Below are 24,429 nucleotides of genomic sequence, written 5' to 3' on the forward strand. Positions count from 1 at the left end.
GGGTCCCAGATAGTGCTTCTGACATGTCTGAGGAGGAATCCTATGACATTGAGGAATTCCCCACATACAGTGATTCCAACGTCTTACCATCGCAAATACTCAAGTTTCTGAACCAGACTTTTAGAAAAAGATATATTGAAATAAAAGATCATTTTTCTGATCTACATGGGTTTATTGAAACGGCAAGGTGTATTATTTGCCAACCCAGTGATCACAATTTCACGGAACCCCAATGCAGTAGGCTTAAGAAACACATTGTTAAGGCAAAAAACGAACGAAAAGGATGATACGCATATTTCCCTTTCCTTACCTCTTTTACATCTCTCTGACTATTTTTGGTAGCCACAATATAAATGGTGGTGCGAGCCAGTCTAGGATGCTCCAAGTGGTCAACGTTGTAAGGCAACGGAAACTAGATGTGGCTTTCTTACAAGAAACCCACTCTACTCAATCGTCTCACGCTATATGGAATCAAATGATGAAAAAGGCCGGCTACTTTAGCGATTCAACCTCTCTTACAGCAGGAGTTGCTTTTCTAATTAATCCCCATTTTTGCCCGCTCCAACTCTCATTTCAGGAAATAATTGCAGGTCACTTAGCTTCACTGGATTTTGTTGATGGAGACATCAATTTTAATTTAATAAATGTCTATGCCCCTTCAAAGGGCACAGACCGACAAACCTTCTATGACAGGTTACGACTCCACATGATGCAGCTAGACTTGCAGAAGTGCATTATAATAGGCGGTGATTTTAATTGCACCCTGCAACCTGAGTGCGATCGGAATGGTGCAGAACCTCACCCCGGACCAGCCAGACTGTTATCTAAAATAATAAGAGATTTTGGTTTTCAAGATATCTGGCGGATACAAAATCCAGGCACCCATCAATTTACCTGGTGTAAGGTTGCCAATAATCAAGTGGCCCTTGCCAGACTTGATAGATTTTATATAAATTTGCCATTTGCCAACCTCTCCCCCACCAATGAAATTTCCCCGTCTGGTTTCTCCGACCATCACCTCATTACCATGAGTTACCATGTAGGGTTATCTCCAAATCACCACTCTTTTTGGAAACTGAACATTTCCATATTAGATAACCCCTCCTTTAGGAATGCCTTTGAGAGGGTGTGGTCCAAACTGAGAGGCTCCAAATCCAGTTTTAAGGACCAGCGATTGTGGTGGGACAACACAAAGGTCCAAATTAGAAGTTTCTGTCAGCAGTTTTGTTTTCTAAACACACAGGTAGAACGCAGAATGAAAGTGGAGCTGGAGAAGGAGATTCTCCAGATTCAAACAAATTAAAAAACCCATCCTACCCCCCAAAAGAAACTAAGACTATGTGAGAAGAAGTCTCTTCTTAATAATATAATTTCTAATCAAACCCAAGGAGCGCTAATGAGACTACGCTTTCAGCACCTTTACCTCCTTGATTCTCTGACCCAGTTTTTCTTTGATTTTGAAACAAAATTTCCTCATTCCCTAATTACTGCTTTGAAACGTCCTGATAATTCAATCACGACTAACCCTGTAGAAATCAAGAAGGATGCAAGACTCTTCTTCTCTACACTTTACCAGGCAACAGATGTCGATGCAGAACTTGTTCCGAACTTGTTTGATGGTGTCGGTACACTAACTCCGAAGCAAAGAATGGATCTGGAGTCACCGCTCACGCTTGAGGAACTTTCTGTTCCCCTTAAAAGCCTGGACAGAGGGAAATCACATGGCCTGGGTGGTCTGCCATGGAGTTGTTCGAGAAATTTTGGGACTTGATTGGACCTGATTTGCTTCTGGTTTTCCTGGAGACCTTGAAGAAGGGTGAACTTCCACTGAGCTGCAGGAGAGCCGTGCTTACTTTGCTTCCTAAAAAAGGAAATGTATTGCTCATATCCCAGTGGAGGCCAGTGTCCTTATTGTGTATGGACTATAAAATTTTCTCAAAGGCTTTGGCCTTGCATCTCTCACCCCTACTAGGAGACATTATACACATGGACCAGACTTATTGTGTTCCTGGTCGCAATATTCAGGATAATATCTCTGTTGTCCGAGATGTCATTGAAATCTGTGAGACTAATTATGAAAGTTGTGGCTTGATCTTCCTCGACCAGGAGAAAGCTTTTGACTGTGTTTCTCATATATATCTTTTTGAAGTGCTAAAATGTTTTGGGTTTGGACCTCTCTTTCTATCCCATATACAATTGTGTTATTCAAACACATCGGCTATCTTAAAGATAAACAATGAACTTGTACACCCCTTTTGTGTTGGGAGAGGGGTAAGGCAGGGCTGCCCTCTGTCAGGAATTTTGTATGCGTTATCCCTTGAGCCCCTCTTAAATACCTTTCGGAAGTCCTTGTCTGGTGTTACTTTTGGAAACCACCCCTTAAAAAGCATTGCTTATGCAGATGACATCTGTGTCTGCATCAGACAGTCAAAAGACATTGATTTGATGATTAGTGCATTGGATCTCTTCAGCAGGGCATCATCGGCCAAGATCAATTGGACAAAAACAGAAGCGCTGTGGGTTCAACCCTCTACCTACCCCCTACCTGCCCCCCTATTTCCTCTTCCTCCTTCTCTCCCTGCCAATCTATCATGGAGAAGAGATGGGATTAAGTTCCTAGGGGTGTTCCTTGGCCCTGGGAATTTTGTGAGGCATAACTGGGAAGGCTTGTTGGCACACATTGAAGTACTGTTACTGAAATGGAAGAACTTGCTCTGCCAACTGTCCTACCGAGGTAGGGTACTAGTCATCAACAGTCTGGTCACAACTAAGTTATGGTACAAGATTCTTTCCCTGCAGCCGCCCAAAACTCTGGTGGAGGACATACAAAAATGCATCACCCATTTCTTCTGGTCCGGAAAGCATTGGCTGAGACCAGAGATTCTAAACTTACCAACTGCAGAGGGTGGGCAAGGGCTGGTCAATATCAAGTGCCACATCATGGCTTTCCACCTATGAACAACATGGCGCTTCTTGTTTGAACCATGTTTGGCCTGGAGACAGCTTACCAGCTGCATCTTACGTCAAGCGGGGAAGTTGGACCTTGCACAGGAGCTGTTCCTGATGGACTCGACCAAGATAGACCCATCGATGCTACCTGCCTTTCACCAAAGACTACAGAATGTGTGGCAAGCCTTTACCTGTCTCCGTGACCCCTCGACTTATGTTCGATCCATGTTCTTCAACGAACCATTATTTCACAACTCTGTATTTGGTGAGTGGGTGAATGAAAGCACCTTCATTCAAAAGTTTATAAATGCCTCAGTAACAAAAGTGAGTCACTTGAGAAACGCCACCAATGACAGGTGGATCATAGCTACCGCTCTGGCTTCGACGGTTGGCATTAAATCGTGTCGCAGAGTTGACAGCTTTTTGAAAATGGTGTTTTGCATCTACTGTGCCTCAAATGGCGAGGCAAGCAACCCTCCCGTACCCACCTCTGAATCTTCTCCACCCTTCCCCAATATTTGTCTTTCTGGTTCTCTCAGTTTGGAACCGATTAGTTTTGGCCGCTCTCTTTCCTTTTCTGTGAGCAATCGAAAGACCCTGTATTTGCAATGCTTAAAAATCCTTTTTCCTTCGTTGTCCTCCCCTGTACCCTGTAGATGGCCTGCAGTCCTGCCGAATACCCCTCCCCTTTATCCTATTTGGGGTTGGTACTATAAACAGCCTGTTCTAAGTGTGTTGGGGATCTTCAATGGAGAATTGCTCATTGGATCCTGCCCACAAATTCCCTAATTCACCGCTTCTCGCAAGCGATAAGTGAGCAATGTCCATTTTGTGGACAAACTGAAACCTTGCCCCATGCGTATGTACGCTGTGACTGGTTAACTCCTTTATTTGTTTTCTTAAAAATGTTACTTGCACGGTTTTCCTTTGTTTTTTATTTTTCTGCCTTTATTTTTGGCCCTATTGGGCGGGTCAATTCCCCAACAACAATTTTAATTCATTTCTTTCTTGTGCAAGCCAAGTTGGCGATATATAAGAGCAGGAAATCAAAGATACGGAATGATTTGTATAGTACAGATGTTTTGGAAATGTTTAAAGCTCTCTGTGTTTCAAGAGTGAAGCTGGAATTTTGTTGTTGTTCTGAGGTACAACTCTTTGAGAAGCAGTGGTGTGTGAGAGATGCATTTTGCAAAATAGCTGAGGGTCAGTTAGTATTTACTATATAGTTGTTTTCCTTAATACTTGCTTGTTTATTTGCTGATAATTCGTTTATTTATCATGTAAATGTGTGTGCAACTGTTGTGATTGTTTTCTTTGAATCATCATTTGTTGGTTTAAAAAAAAAAACTTTTGTAATAAAAGGACATAAAAGTCAAGTGTCTCTCTCTCTCTCTCTCTCTCTCTCTCTCTCTCGCTCTCTCTCTCTCTCTCTCTCTCTCTCTCTCTCTGACACACTCTCTCTGTCTCTCTCTCTCTCTCTCTCTCTCTCTCTCTCCCTCTCTCTCCCTCTCTCTCTCTCTCTCTCTCTCTCCCTCTCTCTCTCCCTCTCTCTCTCCCTCTCTCTCCCTCTCTCTCTCTCTCTCTCTCTCTCTCTCTCTCTCTCTCTCACTCTCTCTCTGTCTCTCTCACTCTCACTCTCACCCTCACTCTCTCCCTCTCAATGTTGTGTGTGTGTGTGTGTTTTTTTCTTTTCTTTGAATGCAGGCAGGACAGCGAAATCCTCATGTCAGACTGATGGTCGCAACGCTTTATGGTCTAACTCATGTTATGGAATTAAAACCACCTGAGATTCTCCGCTCAAGGTTCGCATGGAGACTTCCTTCGTTACTGCAAGTCACTGTAGTCACTGTAGTCAGCATGCACTTTTACTGTACCATCAAAGTCTGCTTTATCGCATGCGATCGAGTTCGATCGAGCGAGCCCCCACCCATTGAGTCGATACAATCGACTACAAAACTTAAGACTGCTGTAATTTGTATTTCCACATTTGAGTACCTGTGTGATAGATTATGCACCATGAATTGCCCACTTGCAGTGGAATTTATGCCTTTTCTGACAGAGATGTGTATGTGAGTATGGTTCGCTGGGCGACAGGGACGCGCCTCGCTGTGAACTGGCTCAACAGGCCTCAGAATTTCTCCATCTTGTCTCTATGTGACGTCACAATGGGAGCGTGCAATGAGGTGTGTATCTGAGGTTGCTCGACATTTGTCCCACAGGGAGGACAGTTTGATACAGCTTCACCTTGAAAGTTATATGAGTAAACATAGTGTGGTAGGATAATGAGGTGGTCTTATTTTAACCTTCATATAATATCTATTTCATCATTTCTGCATATGACTATGACAACTTATTGCATACATTCTTACATACCTCCATTCAGGTAGTTAGATATCTAACAAAAAGTAAAACAATTTTATATTTCAATGGAATGTTCAACAAATTGCAAAACATTTAAGCGGTCTTTTTCCAAGTTTAAAGCTTGTGAAAGAGCTTGTACATATAACAAATGTAGTAAAAATGCAGAAATAACTAGAACGGCACTCGGTAGAGTGCATACCTCCACCAGACTAAATAGTTTACCTACTCATAGGTTTACTCATTTGTTTCCCACTGATAGGCTGGATATGCATCCGGACCTGAACCAAAATCGAATCGACTTGTTCTTGTCACCTAACCAACTCATCCACCTAGTTTTGTCATAAATATGTCACTATATTTTGTCATTAAATAAATTATTATAAGCATTTTATAAACATTTTGATCAACATATAATAAAACAAATTGTGTTTTTATAAACATAAACCGAAAACACACAAAACATAAATTATGTCACTTTATAAAATATCATGATATACAGTATACCGTTTTTGGCCCCAATCCTCATTGGTGAAGAATCTTTTTAAAATATTGGGTCCAGATCTTCACCAAAATCGAATCGACTTGACCTTGTCACACATCCAAACTGACCACCAAATTTCGTCCGAATCTGTCCGCAACTTTTTGAGATATCCTGCTCACAGACAAACAGACAGACAGAGGTGAAAGCATAACCACCATCCAACTTTGGTGGTGGTGGTGGTGGTTCATGTGTAGGATGTGGCTGCTGGTTGCATCATTTTCTGGGGGCACGGCTGCTGCTCATGCAATGCCTCTCTACAACCAGTCATCTGGTACTTATTTTGCCGACCTCGGAAGGATGACAGGCTGAGTCAACCCACTTGGTTTCTGCTGTTATGTGTAATCTGTGTTTATGTGTTATGTATGTCTGCGTGTGTGTATCTGTGTGTGTATCTGTGTTTATGTGTTATGTATGTCTGCGTGTGTGTATCTGTGTATCGCTATTCCAATTCAACAGCACAACAGGGGCCCAAACTCAGGACCCTAATATCTCAAGCAAGCACCTTAAACGTTACCTGTAAGCCAACACCAGGCTTACCTTCGGTGGCAGAGGTAAACATAAATATGTGAAGGTTTTATTTAATACTTTTAATATTTCGTCTTGAGATTTTGAGTGTTGCACATCCATTGTTATGTCATATAATGAAGACATGAAAGTTTGGTGCAGTTACATAATGCAATACACCTCCTGACTTGGTGAAGCAGCGAGACACAGATCGTGTCTCACGACAGGTGAAATTGCACAACCTGTGAGCAACAATGGTTATTTTCCACCCAACGCATTGTCTCTGCCCTGCTGCACACCAATCCGGAGGTGGGATTGCGGTCGGGAATAAAAATAAAACCAGAAACGGCTCTTCCGACCGAATAATAGCAACAACGGAACATAAACGTCAGGGGGTGTGTATAGCATTATGTAACCGCATTTGGTTCATAGTCACTAGTTAATGATTGTGTGCTGTGCCATCCTGATGAGCCTAAAGAAGAGCGAATCCATGGTCGGCCTCGCCACTGTCATTTTGTGATCTGTAAATATTTGCCGTCCAATTTGTTAAAATCGAAAATAACTTTGACAGGAAGCTTAATCTCATCGGTGTTTATTGACAAATGGAAAACAACCATTTCCTACTTTTTTTTTTTTTGGATACAAGAGCGAGGCTCGTGTAAGAGCCAACATTAATGAGAAGAAAAAAAAAAAACGAACACACAAGACAAAATAAAGGGAGCAGGAGACAATATGGGGAAATAGGGTAAAGCACACAAGTACAACATTTGAGGGCAGGGACATCGGGAGATCTGTGGGAGGGAGAGGGCTTTGGGGGAGGAGGCGTGGGAGGGGGGTGGGGGTGGGAGAGGTAAAAAAAACAAATGGACACAGCTCGGACTTCCAGGAAAGAAGTCCGTATTTCACAAAAGTGGCTCTGGGGTGAATTAACAGGGGTAGAAAAGATCAAGGTTTTGGATGGGGGAAGATAAGAGATGGTGGTGAACAGCTGTTTTAAAGACCTGGATGGGGGAGTGGGATTGAAGAGAGTGAGAGAGTTTGTTCCAGAGGTGGGAGAAAAGAGGAATGAAAGCGTGAAGCTGAGCACAGTTTATTTTGGCAGTTTAACCAGAAGAGGGTTGCAGGCAGATCTTGTGTGACCTGTAGGAGTATTTGGGGGACAGAGCACAAACAGAGCTGGGGTGGCGGGGGGGCTAGGCCAGAGAGGAGTCGGTAGAAGACAGAAAGACCACCAACCTGCCTGCGGTGAGTAAGTGAAAAGCCCTCAGAGATAGCTTCATCGCGGAAGATTCGAATGATTCTGAATGCTTTGGTTTCAACAGCGTGAAGCCGAGCTAGGTGTGAGGCAGGAGCACCGGCCCATAGGGGAGAACAGTATTCCATTGAGCTGCAGATGAAAGCCTTGTATGTGGTGAGGAGCTCAGGTAGTCCTGATACTCATGTAGGCTTGTATGTGATATACTTTGAGCAGTTATAAAAAGCGCTCATCGTCTTCATCATGCGTTGTCCTCATGGTCCCATTGAGGTGGAATTATTGGAATTGGACACACGAATGTGAGCTTTTCACACAACTCTGTACAATGGTTGTTCGACTTCCATTGCGAATGACAGTAAGAATCTCCTGGCAATCTCCTCTAGGAATGAAAAGGTTCCCTCCAAATGGCTCTGGTAGTCCTGTGAGGTCTTTCATCATCAGTCCATGCATTGAGTATATCTCCTGGAATCATCGATGCCTCATCCCAAATGAATACTGAGGTTTGTTGAAGAGTCTGAGCATCCTTTGTGCCAGGGCGGTATTGCAGGTTTGTTGTACAGTAGGAAATTTGAACCTAGAGTGTGAACATTCCTTGCTGTTCCAAAATTTGGCCTATGAACCACAGAAGAGGACGGCGGAAATTCTGCACATGTTTTATCGACAAAAGCACACATGCATGCATACATACGTGCATACATCTATACATAAATACATGCATACATGCATGCATACATCTATACATAAATACATGCATACATGCATGCATACATCTATACATAAATACATGCATACATACGTGCATACATCTATACATAAATACATGCATACATACGTGCATACATCTATACATAAATACATGCATACATACGTGCATACATCTATACATAAATACATGCATACATACGTGCATACATCTATACATAAATACATGCATACATACGTGCATACATCTATACATAAATACATGCATACATACGTGCATACATCTATACATAAATACATGCATACATACGTGCATACATCTATACATAAATACATGCATACATACGTGCATACATCTATACATAAATACATGCATACATGCATGCATACATCTATACATAAATACATGCATACATACGTGCATGCATCTATACATAAATACATGCATACATACGTGCATACATCTATACATAAATACATGCATACATACGTGCATACATCTATACATAAATACATGCATACATACGTGCATACATCTATACATAAATACATGCATACATACGTGCATACATCTATACATAAATACATGCATACATACGTGCATACATCTATACATAAATACATGCATACATGCATGCATACATCTATACATAAATACATGCATACATACGTGCATACATCTATACATAAATACATGCATACATGCATGCATACATCTATACATAAATTCATGCATACATACATACATACATACATACATACATGCATACATCTATACATACATACATACATACGTACATGCATACATATATGCATGCATACATTCATACATGCATGCATACATATATACATACATGCATACATACATGCATACATACATGCATACATACATATATACACACATACATACATATATACATAAATACATACATACTTTTATACATTCATACATTCATACATACACACATACACACATACATACATGCATACGTACATGCATAAATACATACATACAGTGCCTATAGAATGTCTCCACCCCCTTTCAAAAATTTCACGTTTTTTTCCCCTCATAGCCTGGAATTAAATTGCATTAAATCAGACTTTTCCACCTTTATTTACACATCTTAACCCACAGCTTCCAAGTGAAATGGGAATTCAACAAATTTTAGAAGATTAATTAAAAATACAAAACTAGAATATCTTGGTTGAATTGGCTCATGCTGCATCACTGGAACAGATGTGATAATGACAAATTCAATGTTGTGCATCAATATCCGGTGCCTACCTCCTCAAGCAACTGGGTCAGGTCTTCCACAGCATCAAATTCATGAAGGAAACTGAGAAATGGGGTAAAATTGACCTTTTTTCTGGATGTGGATGTTATGAATCTGCTTATGGAATCTCGTATCAATGCTGTAACACGAACTGATTGCCTTCCGTAAGGTGTAAAAACTTGAGAGTGCTTGAAAAAGCAAAAGTTTATCTGAAACAAACTTTGTTAAAAGCTTATTTGACATCAGGGTCAGTTGACTTTCCTTGTACAGAGTGACGAGTACTTCACAGCCTGACTGATATGATAGGACTTGTGTGAATGATTGATCCATCGGCAGAAACAAGTCGAGGTTGTAGCAGCATTTCCTCAATCTTGTAAAACCTTGAACATTCCATCTTTTTTTTTTTTTTAGTCCCTTTCTCCTCACTGCAGAAACTTGTTATTTCGCATCAGGTATTTCTTCCATGGCAATGAATCCTCATGACAGTGTACTTACACTGCTCCCAAAAGACTGTCCTCACAAAGGAACAAACTCTGATGGATGTCTGGAATTCGGCTCAAACTCCCCCCTCAATCACGAGACGTTGACCTAATTCAAACCTTAAGCTCTCACTCCTCCGCCTCCGTCTCCAACGATACTCAGCGAGCGGTGGCTGTTATATGGGGCCGGCAACATTACACAAGTCATGGGACTTATGATTGTGCGTTACTTTGGCAGGTCTTCAATACTGCCATCACTTCTTTTTCAGCAATATCAGCAACAAATTTTCTGGGGTTATTGTGAAGTTCCTGTTGATGCATCAGGCTGTCAGCAAGCTACTGATATAATACACTGAACTTTCATCTTTCACGGTTTGTAAAAGTGTTTAAAGATGACATTTTCTGACCTTGACACATGAGTTCAACTCTGATGTTCATTATAAAGTTAGAGCTATGTAATCCTCAAAAGTAAAGAAAGTAAGATATCTTTCTATCTTTCGAAATGCACCTTTCCAATCTTTTTACACAAAGGCAAGATACAAGATGATCTAAACATTGGATTTTAATTATTTTTTTTATACAGTGGTCAAGGCTCATGGAAGAGTTAAATATACACTTTAGTGTATGCTCGGAATTGATATGAAAACTCTTCCTTAACGGATCTATCACCGACATGAAGTTAGATTTTAGAACCAGAGAGCTCGGTTGATGACGTGCTCATCTTTGAGTGAACTTACTTTGGCAGAGTAAATTTATACCCAGAGAAATTAAATCTCTCAAAAAATAAGCGAACCGAGTGCAATGGTAATTAAGCTGGCTATCCCACTTACAATTGATTTTCTGAAACGGTAGTTGAGAAGGTGTATGTGTTCTACCATGAAAAAGAAGGCCGGTATGTTAAGGCGTTACCCTTTGTTGGACAAGCTTGGTGTTGGTTTTATGGTTGAGGTGGCTGGCATAAGATTTTAGGGTTCTCATTTTGAGCCGCTATCGTGCTGTTAAATAACACCAGCTGGGTTAACACAGTTTATCTTACTGTTGAGGTTGGCAAAATGAGTGGGAAGATTTTTTTTTTTGTGTGTGTACAAGATCGAGGCTCGTGTAAGAGCTAACATTAATCACAAAAAAAGAAACGGACACATAAAACATATAATAAAGGGAGTGGGAGACAAGATGGAGAGAGAGGAAAGCACACAAGTACAACAGTAGAGAGCAGGGACATCGGGAGATCTGTGGGAGGGACAGGGCCTGGGGGGAGGAGGCATGGGAAGGTGGGGGGGGGGGGGGGGGGGGGAGAGGTATAAAACACATGGACACTACTAGGACTTCCAGGAAAGAAGTTGGTATTTCAAAAAAGTGGATCTGGGGTGAATTAACGGGGGTAAAAAAGATCACGGTTTTGGAGGGGGGAAGAAAAGAGATGGTGGTGAACAGCTGTTTTAAAGACCTAGAGGGAGGAGTGGGATTGAAGAGAGTGAGGGAGTTTGTTCCAGAGGCGGGAGTAAAGAGGAATGAAAGAGTGAAGGTGAGCAGAAAGTCTTGATTTAGGCAATTTCACCAAAGAGGGTTCCTGGCAGATCTTGTGCGACCTGTAGGAATATTTGGGGGACAGAGCACAGATAGAGCTGGGGGAGCTCGGCCGGATAGGAGTCGGTAGAAGACAGAAAGACCCCTTACCTGCCTGCGGTGAGTGAGTGAAAGGCCCTCGGAGTTAGCTTCATCGCGGGAGATTCCAATGATTCTGAAACTTTGGTTTCAACAGCGTGAAGCCGAGCTCGGTGTGAGGCAGGAGCACCGGCCCAGAGGGGAGAGCAGTATTACATTGAGCTGTGAATGAAAGCCACGTATGTGGTGAGGAGCTCAGGAGTGCCAAGGACGGACTTCACACGACGGAGGATGCCCAGTCGGCGACTGGCTTTGGAGAAACTGGAATGATCCATTTGAGTATCCTGAATTGGATTGGCGACCTGTCCAGGATTGTACCTCATAGTTAAGGAAAAACTGCCTCAGCAGCCATATGCATTTGAAAACACAAAAGGGTGGTTCTCTTGTTCTTGTTCTTCTTATTCATTGGAGAAAAATAGTGAAGTCGGGGTTGAAGGAGGATTATAAAGGAATGAAGAGATAACTTTTGCAACCTTCAGAAGTCAAGTAGAGGGGTATGTCTGTCTTCTCTCTGCTCCTCAGTTCCATAAATTGTCAGGAGGTTGGACTATTGGGGAATGAGAGGGGGAGTGACATCATTGAACGTTAGTGGTCAAAGACATGAGATCTCAGATAGGGGAAAAAAGGTGGCAAATGAAAGGAAGGTGGCAAATAGGGAAATAAAGGTGGACCATGAAAGGAAGGTGTCAAAAAGTGAAATAAAGGTGGACCATGAAAGGAAGGTGTCAAAAAGTGAAATAAGTAATAACAAAATAAGGAAAGTTTGTAACATGTGGATTAGTATGAATGAATAAAGAAACTGGAGAAAGGGCAAGAACTTGTAAAAGAAGGAAAAATAAAACGTTTGGTAAGATAATTAAATAAATGAAAAATGTTTGTTTATCCCATCAGGTGCTAATGTGCCGAGTTTGAAAATAAATTTACGCTTTCTTTACGCTTATTGGTGTTGATTGTGCCCCATGATAGAGAAATACAACAGATGGCCATGTGTTTGTTAGAATGGCTGGGGACATGAAAGCCATGAGCTACTCGTTTGGAAAAATCTGTCCTGTTGTTTTTTTACATCCACTAAGGTGTTAACAGAAATGATCGCTCAGTCTGTGTCCGGTCTCTTCGCTTATATAGTTTGTTGCAGCGAATGCAGCTTATAAAGTATATACTCTTGTATCGGTGGTAGTCGATATTACAAATTATTTTATTATTTTAAGGTCCTGAAATGAAGGAGATTGTTTTGATGGAAGTGTGGTTGGAGCTCAATTGGCAATGATACTTGTGATTCACGGCACATGTGTTGAATCATTGAGTGCGCCGTCCTACGATGGGGAGCTTAGCCAGTGCTTTGCTTGCTGGCATTTGTTGGAGGCCCCAGAGTGCTTTAATCAGGGAACTCAGGCAATTCCTGCCCCATTTAAAAGAAATACCAGATTTTGGTAATTTTATTTGAAATTTGTCCAGGGCACTAGTACAGTTTGGCCTTCTCTTTTCAAAAAAACAAAATACAATGCTACAAAAAAGTTTGTTTCTTTAACATTGTATTTTGTTATATTAATGGTACAATATTAATTTGTGATTGGAATGATGCTGTTTGGAAAGATAATATAGAGAGACTGAGTCTAAAGGAAATTATGTGAGGGTTAGGGTTAAGATGGGGCTATGAGGGGTACACGTGACATTCGCGGATTCACCATTTGCAGTTTCACCATTGACATCATATAAATATTACACACATTATTTCTGTTGGAGCCAGCTACAGTGTTTTTTCCCCCAAGTCCTTCACTGACTGGCTGTCCATGCCAGATGTTTGACTGAAGGTGCCACAGGAATGTGGAATTTATTGGTTCATGGTTTGCCATTTGCTGTTTTTTGGCCAGGTCATTCACGGACCCACTGTGCATGTCTGACATTTGACTGAATGGTAAGATTAGGGTTAAAGGTACATTGATTTTACACAGTACTACTCCAACAGTTTTGTGGCCTGCAGCCACAACAAAATTTTCTGTGCAGCTTTTGGGGTCCCTGCGCATGTCATAATTTTTTTTTTAATGTTGAAGGCCCCAGTCACAGACTATATATTCCTCATTGAGGCCAGGCCTCAAAATAAAAGAGAAGAAAAGTGTATGATGAAAAGGGTATGGTGTTTGTTTGCATGAAAGAGAGATTAAGGCCAGCCCGGTCGGTGTAGTTTGAGTGAGACAGAAAGTAAGACCAGCAATCCTGACACGGAGAGTGTAAGATGGTTCCAGGCACAACTTTAATGCTCCTAAGTCTGAACGGTAGTACTACCCTGAGCGGTTGCTGTCTACAACCAATTACCTAAGAAACTGGTCCAACCGGATAGGTGTTATTTAGGAGACACCATCTCCCGAAGGGAGCTCATCCGTCCTTTGACAGGTATTGTTTTTAGTCCTGCAGGGTGTCACAGTCACCCTCCGAACTGGCAAGCTAGTAGTCGGTTTAGTCACCAACTCCCGACCGTGCGGCAGGTAGCACTGGGTACATTTTACCAGTGGCAGTCAAGAAACTGACCTGATCTAAAAAATGGGTATGAGTTTTCATTAAAAATTTTCCAAAGGTTTTTTTTTTGGAGAATGTAGCCTTCCTCGCAAGCGTAGCATGTGTACCACACTAGGAAATTGATATATCTGCTCCAATATATATCGACTATTAAAATGTATATTGTTTCCTATGATAGTTTGTTTAGTTGGCATCAATAATCATGTTTAGTGGCATTACAGTCATTTTTATGTATGCAGTAACAACTGTCATAATGCTTAGTTACATTACTTATGTGCGTGCATATGTGTTGTTTAAATTACTAAAATCACTATAGGCATACAACAAGCCTTCAGCAACTTTAACAATAGCTGTTACAACCCTTCGACTAGGAAAGGTTCACCCCAACTGCTCTAAGCTATCCTCTTAGCCCACTAAGGAGATTATAGCACTTGAATATGACACGGGTGTGATGGGCCAAATGACTTTTTTTATTGTGCTGAAATTTATTTGTATATATTTACCCAAAGCTTAGATGTTGGTGAGTACATTGCTCACCATGATGCAACGAGTGACCAAACCTATTGAGAATCTATCTTTCCACAGGGTCATCAGCAGGACTCGGATGCATGGCTTGTGAGACCGGTAAGCAATGCCCCGGGGTTCATGGTACTTCGTTCTTGCTCACCACTTGTGCACTTCTATTCCTAATGTTTATTGCTTTGTGGATTGGCAACTGGTTTATGTTGAAATTGTGATGTCATATCCTGAACATTTAACGTGTCACATTGCCAATCAGTATTGTTACGGGGTCAACCTCGAGGGGAGCCCCGGCAGAAAGATGTATGGTCCTTGGATGAAAATAAGTCAATCAATAACGAGTCCACACCAAGGGTTACGAACAAACCCCAATATATTCCCAAATCCCACACAGGAATCACAATGCGTTTACAGCACTTCCATACAATCCTTATCTATAGTATAGGTGGCGCCACCTTAACCCACAACAGTGTTGGCAACACTCACGGCCCTTGCCCCCAATGTCTCTGCACGCCTCCCAGGTGACGTCGAGTCGATCCAGCGATCGGGGAAGCAATGTCCGAATCCTGCACGCCTCCCAGGTGACGTCGAGTCGATCCAGCGATCGGGGAACCTATGTCCGATTCCAATCCGGAGCTGGGAGTGAGGATACTCGACAACCTCAGCGAGGATACCCGACTTCGCAGGTTCCGCAGTAATCTGGCGCTCTCCTGACACGCGGTCTTCGGTTCACAGAGGCACGGTTCCCTTGTCCTTCACGTTCGGCGGCTCAGTCTCGAGCTGCAGTCTCAACTCTCAACCGTCTCCTTCCAATCTCTTTCGCGCGCCAGGCCCAAGGTGCGACCCGTACACGCCCTCGTAGGCGTCGAGGCGAACAGCGCCGGGCGCTTGGTTCCTTCCAGGACCACATGGCACCTTGACATGTAACCGGCAATCAATCACCCCGCGCAGGTAACTCCTCTCGCCAGACGGGCTTTTCCAACTCCGTTCCAAAGTAGGTAACGATCGCCTCCGCTCGCGTCGGAGCTCTCGAAGCTTAAGATGGCCGCCCTTTTTTCTTCTTCTCCTCCTCCTCTTCTTCACGATCCCGTTTCCAGTCTCGTTTTTCCCAGAAGGGCTCCTGACCATTTAATCACAACAACCTTTAATAGAATATACATTAATAAGAAATGACCTGAATTGTAACCCCTTTAAACCCGGAATTCGTAACACTCCCCCCCCCCTTCAAGAAAGAATGTTTGAACCCAGCGAAAACTTTCTTTGCAGGCCAACTTTGATAAACAAACCAGATAACTCACATCCCCAAATCATCAGTTCCCCCTGGGCACAATTATCACTTAAAAATAAAGCAACAAAATTTCACAAAACCCCCAGAGATTCCAAAGGTAATTCACTCTGGACCAAGCGTCAACACCTTCTAGTTTCTCTTGAATGACGGTTAAGAGGTGGTGACCAAAGCCCCAAAGTTAAACCTCTCGTAGCACTTTTTCGGGAGGCCCAGCTGAGTATTCACTACATGGATGCCTTAAGGAATGTGGAGTTCACGGTTAGTCCGGGGAGGAAAGTTCATTACATGGACGCCTTTAAGAACGTGGAGTTCACGGTTAGTCCATGCAGGAAAGTTCACTACCTGGACGCCTTTAAGAACGTGGCATTCACGGTTAGTCCGTGTAGGAGCCCAGGCTCGGCGGCTCCACCGTATATAGTGCTTCAACTTCTCCGGACTCCTAACAGTTACGGTGGGACCCCTTGTCCCAGCCATTACCTGACTGGCGGTCTCCTTCTCGGCCAGTGCTCTGACAATCATTCTTTCGGGAGGTGCCGTAACTCTGGGAGCCTCCATAGTAATATCGGCTGCTGCCAACACCAAAACTACCGCCAAGTTGTCCTCTTCTGTAGACCTCTCGACGCCGACGAAATGCCTTCCCTACTGTTATGGTCCGACCCTCCAAATCCTTACCATTCCAAATCTTCTCTGCCTCTCTGGCGTCTTTTGTGCTTGCAAACGTGACAAAGCCGAACCCTCTTGACCGTTGCGTTTCCCTGTCTTTTACCAACCGCACTTCCACCAGCGGCCCATATCTGTTGAAGACAGAGGTCAGAACTGCTTCCTTTGTTTTGAAGTTCAGTCCCCCTACAAATAACTTGGTACGTTTGTCGCCATCCCGAGCTGGTGTGGTGTTATTTTCCCTGCTGGGCTCTTTACCAACCCCCGGGTTACCATAAACTTGACCCCCGGCCCAATCATTCCCGATAACCACAGATACTCCCTCTACAGGAAGCATGGCTTGTAAACCGACGGTGACCGGTCCTGACACCAAATCGGATTCCAAATGGATGACATGAAGTGGCGCACTAACACAGCCACCGATCCCTTGCAACCGAACACTATCCCCAGTTGCTGTACTCTTTGACAATGGCAAAATGCCTTCAAGCATTAAGGATTGATGGGCTCCTGTGTCCCGCAATACCCTAACAGGTCTTGGGTTAGTCAAGTCTCCCTCTAGTGAGACAAACCCCTCATAAATAAATGGTTGGTAACTCTTCTGTGGGCGATTTCTTACGTTTGCCATCGCATTCAGAGTTGTACGAGTCGGACTCCGCTCTGGGTTGTCCCTTTTCATGAGGTAACAACTGGACATCAAGTGTCCAGGTTTTTTGCAAAAGGCGCAAGTAGGCCCGGAGGAAAAACTCGTGGTCTGCCTCGGCCCCCCCGGGAAATAAGTTTGTCTTGGGCCCGTAGCCCCCTGATTTCGAACAGTTGGGGTATCAGAGTTGTCCCCATAATCCTCTCGAGGCCGCCGCCATGTATTGTCGTTCTCCGCACCGGGTGTTCCATAACTCCCCTGCTGAAGTCTAGGCGAGGAGTTAGGTTTGTGGACCCCTATCCGGTGTGTTAAGGCATAATCATCTGCCATGGTGGCTGCGTCCCACAACTTTGGTACTTTCTTTTCCTGCAGGTACACTTTGATGTCCTCGTGGACACACTGTTGAAATTCCTCCACCAGGATCAAGTCACGCAATGTTTCGAAGTCTTTCCCGATTCCTTTTGACTCACACCACCGATCAAACATGTTTTCTTTCACTCTGGAAAACTCCACATGGGTCTCACTCTCCCTCTTCCTGGCATTCCTGAATTTTTGCCGGTAAGCTTCAGGAACCAACTCATAGGCTTTGAGAATGTGCTTCTTCAATACCTCATAATCTGCACATTGGTCCATTGGTAGCGCCGAATAAATATCTTGAGCTTTACCCACCAGCACACTTTGCACTAGTATGGTCCAGGCCTCCTCCGGCCAGTTTAACTGTCGAGCCACTTTCTCAAAGTGTGGAAAAAATTTAGCGACTTCCTTTTCACTGAAGGGTGGAACCAGCCTCACATGTCTGCCCACATCCCAGGTGTTCTGGCTAGGTGTCGGCCCAGTCAGCAAGGGTGGTACCTCTCCCCGTTCTCTCATTAACTCCAGCTCCTTGAATTTAATTTCTTGCTGAAGCGCCATGTCACGTTCCTTTAATTCCCTTTCGGCTTTTCTCTCCTCTGCTTCGAGTTCCCTTGCAGCTCTCCTCTCCTCTGCTTTTCTCCCTTCTAACCTTTCCTGGAGTTCTCGTTCCACTCTCCTTTCCTCTGCTTGTTTCTCTTCTCTCCTCTCTTCTGCTTTCCTTTCCTCTTCTGATCTTTCCTTTTCTGCTTTCCTTTCTTCTTGTGCTCTTTCCTTTTCTGCTTTCCTTTCCTCTGTTTTCATCCTTTCTAACCTTTCCTGGAGTTCTCGTTCCACTCTCCTTTCTTCTGCTTGTTTCTCTTCTCTCCTCTCTTCTGCTTTCCTTTCCTCTTCGGATCTTTCCTTTTCTGCTTTCCTTTCTTCTTCTGCTCTTTCCTTTTCTGCTTTCCTTTCTTCTTCTGCTCCTTCCTTTTCTGCTTTCCTTTCTTCTTCTGCTCTTTCCTTTTCTGCTTTCCTTTCTTCTTCTTTGATCCGTTCCTGGCTCCGTAATTGCAACTCCAGTTTCCGGAGCTCAACGTCTTCTGGTTCTTCGGGTAGCCTCTCCCAGGCTAACTCGTCCCATGTTCCTAATCCCACCATAGACTGGATCACCGTGGTCTGCAACTCTGCCTTCCTCAAATTAGTTCGGACCTCCAAGTTAAAATGTATGGCCAATTTCAAGAGGTCCGATTTTAGTAATGCTCGGAACTGTGCCTCACGAGGGGTTACCGCAAAGTTCTGTGCCACAAACGCCATGGTGACTACTGGTAACACCTGTTAACCTTCACCCCAGAAATTTCCAACAAAGAAAAGCAACAGTATTACTATTATTGCTATTGTTTTTTTGTTTTTTTGTTGTTGTTGTTGTTGTTGTTGTTTTGTCGGCAGAGCAAAACAATTTTGGGAACGTTGGAAAAGTTCCCACTCTTGGGAATTTTTTCCCGGACTAAAATTTAGAAAATTTTATAGATCCCGGACGTAGACCCAATTGCGAATCCGGAAATTGTAATTTGGACGAGCCCCCAATTCTGTTACGGGGTCAACCTCGAGGGGAGCCCCGGCAGAAAGATGTATGGTCCTTGGGTGAAAATAAGTCAATCAATAACGAGTCCACACCAAGGGTTACGAACAAACCCCAATATATTCCCAAATCCCACACAGGAATCACAATGCGTTTACAGCACTTCCATACAATCCTTATCTATAGTATAGGTGGCGCCACCTTAACCCACAACAGTGTTGGCAACACTCACGGCCCTTGCCCCCAATGTCTCTGCACGCCTCCCAGGTGACGTCGAGTCGATCCAGCGATCGGGGAAGCAATGTCCGAATCCTGCACGCCTCCCAGGTGACGTCGAGTCGATCCAGCGATCGGGGAACCTATGTCCGATTCCAATCCAGGGCTGGGAGTGAGGATACTCGACAACCTCAGCGAGGATACCCGACTTCGCAGGTTCCGCAGTAATCTGGCGCTCTCCTGACGCGCGGACTTCAGTTCACAGAGGCACGGTTCCCTTGTCCTTCACGTTCGGCGGCTCGGTCTCGAGCTGCAGTCTCAACTCTCAACCGTCTCCTTCCAATCTCTTTCGCGCGCCAGGCCCAAGGTGCGACCCGTACACGCCCTCGTAGGCGTCGAGGCGAACAGCGCCGGGCGCTTGGTTCCTTCCAGGACCACACGGCACCTTGACACGTAACCGGCACTCAATCACCCCGCGCAGGTAACTCCTCTCGCCAGACGGGCTTTTCCAACTCCGTTCCAAAGTAGGTAACGATCGCCTCCGCTCGCGTCGGAGCTCTCGAAGCTTAAGATGGCCGCCCTTTTTTCTCCTCCTCCTCTTCTTCACGATCCCGTTTCCAGTCTCGTTTTTCCCAGAAGGGCTCCTGACCCTTTAATCACAACAACCTTTAATAGAATATACATTAATAAGAAATGACCTGAATTGTAACCCCCTTAAACCCGGAATTCGTAACAGTATGGACAAGAGATACGTTAAAAAGCATACCTGCTTCATTATTTGCATAAACTATCTCCTCCCTAGAAATTATAGGACTTACCTGCACAAAGATGCAAATAATGATATTTAATTAGCTTTCTGTAGAGGAGTCTTTAAATTATACAATGGACCTAGGAATGTCTAGTTACATTTTTATAGTTTTGATGTTTACGTTACTCGAGGCACATCTGCCAAACCATTCACTCCAGGCATCTTCTCCCTTCTAATGAAGGTAAAGCGACCATTCGCGGGACGCGCTGGCGACGAGGATATCGCCCAGGTAGACGTATACAAAATCCAAGTCGCGCAGGACGCTGTCCATCAGCCGCTGGAACGCCTGAGCCGCATTCTTCAGACCGAAGGGCATCCGCAGGAATTCGAAGAGTCCGAACGGCGTGATGACCGCCGTCTTCGGGACGTCCTCCGGCCTGACGGGGACCTGATGGTAACCGCGTATGAGGTCCACCTTCGAGAAGAAGGACATGCCCGCCAAACGGGCGGAAAAGTCCTGAATGTGGGGGACGGGGTAGCGGTCGGGGGTGGTGACGTCATTGAGACGGCGATAGTCCCCGCACAGTCGCCATCCCCCGCCGGGCTTCGGCACGATGTGCAGCGGCGACGCCCAAGCACTCTCCGAGCGCCGAACGATGCCGAGTCGCTCCAGGGTAGCGAACCCCGCTTTTGCTACCGCCAGCTTCATCGGCTCGAGGCGGCGTGCCCGGGCGTAGACCGGTGGCCCGACGGTGGGGATGTGATGGGCCACCCCATGCTTGATGGCCCCCGCCGAGAAGGTGGGCCGCGTGAGGGCCGGGAAGCCGGCGAGGAGGCGGGTGAATTTGTCCGCTGCCGGAAGCGTACAGATGAACGTGGCCGGAACCGAACCGTTCAGCAAGCCGCTTGGCAAGCCGCTCGGTGAGCCGCCCAGTGGGCTGCTCGACGAGCTGGGCAGCGCACAAGCGAGCGAGCTGAACGTCTCGGCCTGGACAAGACGTCTGTGCTTTACGTCGACCAGGAGCCCATTTGCGCACAGGAAGTCCGCGCCAAGCAATGCCATGGGCACGTCGGCGGTAACGAACAACCATCGGAAAACCTGCCCTCCGAACCGCAGAGAGAGGCAGCGTTTTCTGTACGTACGGATGGGCGTCCCGTTTGCGGCAAGCAGCGCGGGGCCCCCGCCCGTGGCGTGCTTGTCCGACGTACCGGCAGGAACGACACTCACCTGCGCTCCTGTGTCGCACAGGTAACGGCGCCCGGATAAGGTGTCCGTGATGAACAGCAGGCTGTTCGAACGGCCGGCGCTCATTGCCACTATCGAGCGCCGGCCCGGGCGTTTCCCGACCTGTCGAAGGAGCATGGCGGATGACACTGTCGAGCCTCGTGGCCGAACCTGGCGTGGAACCGGCACCAGGTGGTGGAGCTGGAGGAGCGCAGCTGGCTCCGCCAGGCCGGTGGAGCCGGCGGTTTTCCCCGCGGTGGCGGTTTTCGCCGCGGCGGTGGGCGGGGCGTGGCGGCGGCCACGAGGTGCATATCAGCATGCTGTGTATGCTGCGGAAACTGATGCTGTGGATCAGCATCGGCCTCGGGATCCACGAGGTGGGCCGCACTGACTCTCGCCCGCGTGTCCGAAGCCGCGAAGTACCTGTCTGCCTCGGCGGCCAATGCTCGGGGTTCCGTTAGCACGGTCCCGGCCAACGCGAGGCGTACCTGTGCTGGAAGTTGGCGACGGAAAAGCGCCCGGAATAGAGAACCAGGGGCTTCGTCGCCCAACAGTGACAGCATATGGTCCATTCGGACCGACGGGCGCGTGTCGCCGAGCTCGGGGAGATCCAGGAGGCGGTCGGCCCGTGCGTCCTCCGTGAGGCCGAACGTGGTTAGGAGCAGCCGCGTGAGTGCCTCGTACTTGTGGCCGTCCGGTGGGTGGCGAAGGACGGACACAACTCGAGCGGCCGTGCCAGGCCCGAGGGAGGCGACGACGTGGCAGTAGCGCATGTCGTCGTTGGTGAGGCGCCAAAGCTGAAACTGGGCTTCGGCTTGGACGAACCAAACTTCGGCCTGGGCCTCCCAAAATTCGGGAAGTTTAACCGACATCGCGTTGTTGGGCATGGCAATGGTGTCGTGTTTGGAAGGATCGCTACGGCAGATCCAACGTCGAGGGTCACCAGTAAAGCGCGGCGTTACGCGCGCTGCTTGTAAACAAGGAGGAAGCGGCCAACGCGGTAATTTGTAAGAGTCTTTATTCAAGAGCTCACTGTAACACTGGCGCGCTCCGGGCTGCGCGCCCGGTGTATATCCTGAGGCCACGCCTACCCCTCGGCGTGGCCGCCGCCCACTTGGTGCGCGGAATGATGTCACCACGCCAGTGAGCTTCCGTGTCCGCCACAAAGGTAAATTAAAATCTTTGTGGTGTACTACCGAGCTGAGCTTCATGGAGCGGCTCCATTCCTAAAGCATGAACATGACGTGGCTGTTGGTTGCATCATCCCTGGGGGATGTGGCTGGGCCACTGCACCACTACCCCCTGTGGGTTTGAAGAGTAATTTGTTGATGGTGCCAACTCACCTACTTTTCATTGTAATACACTACAAAACACCAGGATGGCAGTTTATAGCCAAGTTGAGAATTAAACCCAAACTCTACAGCTCACAGGCCCTCTGAACCTTCCTGTCAGCCCATAGACTTAGAGTGACCCTGATGATAAAGTCGAACTCCTCCAATTCTACTCAAACAAAACTCATTGTACTCCAGAGTACCAAATGGAGTCGTGGGTTCCGCTCTCGTTTTGCGGTTTGTATTTGGTTCTTTGCTGGTGTGCTTCTTTATTTAACTGCCTGAAATCTACCCTTAACATTTCTCGTTTTAAATGTTTGTGAGCCCTGTTTATTTGGCTTCCAAGCCAGCGTTGCTCGAAAACATGTTTTTGATGGCATTTTTTCATTTTTATTTGGCATTAACAAGTCTGTAGGCCACAGGCCCATTTTTTGTTGCGTTGTTTGTTGCTCTGATTTTTTAAATATATTGGAATTATAAGAATGTGGAAACAGATAGGGGAAGAGTTATTGACTTCACTTTCCAGGAGTCAATCATAGTGCACCTAGCCTCACACAGCCAATCATTAGCATCTCATTTCTGGTCTCCAAGCCATGTGAAGCATAGTTCACACTTGTTTTTCTGGGCATTTATCGATGTGAATAATTAAAATCTTTTTTGTCCAAATCATTTTTTTCTTAACCCTGCATTGCCTGGGTCCATTGTGATTAATATGGTACCATTTTCAAGTTTGTGTGATCAGTCCTTTGGAGGGGATACAAACCTGATACACAGACATTGGGCCTTATTATATACATTATTGTATTGTAAAGTATTATTATTATTATTCAACTATGTTTCGTAAAATTTATCAGAGACTACTATGCCAATAAACCTAAAACTCCACAGGGTTGTTCCAAGTCATGAGATACATCTAGTATAGGTGGGGGCGGAGTGACATCACTTCCGCTTAGTAACGGCGTCACGTGCATAAGAGCGATGAAAACAATCACGCCGCGCGCTTGCAGTGTGTGTGCTTTGTGTTTGCAGACTTGCGCAGGAAAGTGCTAGATTTTGTGTTGTTGCAACGGTTTAACTTACGACTTTCGTCACATACTACTGGCCACTTATATCAGCATGTCTTACAACTATTTTGACAATCTTCCAAGCGAAGCTAAAGAGAGATACGAGACCAAATTATCGGCAATTGGCCTTGCAATTTGTCCGTACCGGTTACCAGCAAGTGCGTGGATCAACGACCCGACGGCCTGGCCGGATGTTCAGTTCGCGGATGTGTACATGTGTCAAGAAACAACTCTTGGCTCTTAAAAGAAGTTCCACCAACAGCCTGAGAATGACGATCTTTATTAATACCAACTTATACAGATCCGGAGGAAGCGAACATCGACAGCACGACTCGCCCTTGTGCCACGTTCAGCCCTTCCTAAAAATGCAAAGATTCACAGTTCACTTAAATAGGAACACGATTATCAGAAAATCTCCGAGAGAACAAAGGAACTGGCGAGAGTTCCTCCCACCGTTATCCCTAGCCCCCACCGTTATCCGCTCTGTCATTCGGGGGAGTGCAGCACGCACCTTATCATTCGGACCAGATGTAGTTTCAAAGCTCCGAGGTGACAGAAAATGTAACTCACAGAGAGAAGAGT

The 24,429-nt window shown here is 45.4% G+C and overlaps 1 protein-coding gene across 1 annotated transcript in view; it reads left to right on the plus strand.

Moving 5' to 3' along the window:
- LOC137429981 (inactive dipeptidyl peptidase 10) overlaps nt 1-24,429 on the plus strand; it is a 380,373-nt gene that overhangs the window by 273,390 nt on the left and 82,554 nt on the right. Inside the window, exons 11-13 of the mRNA XM_068120409.2 lie at nt 4,654-4,751; nt 5,009-5,132; nt 14,830-14,868. Coding sequence (XP_067976510.2) covers nt 4,654-4,751; nt 5,009-5,132; nt 14,830-14,868 — 261 coding nt within the window. The remainder of the gene's footprint in view (nt 1-4,653; nt 4,752-5,008; nt 5,133-14,829; nt 14,869-24,429) is intronic.

The sequence above is a fragment of the Myxine glutinosa genome, chromosome 6 (assembly GCF_964187855.1).
Source record: "Myxine glutinosa chromosome 6, kmMyxGlut1.1, whole genome shotgun sequence".
Taxonomy (NCBI): domain Eukaryota; kingdom Metazoa; phylum Chordata; class Myxini; order Myxiniformes; family Myxinidae; genus Myxine; species Myxine glutinosa.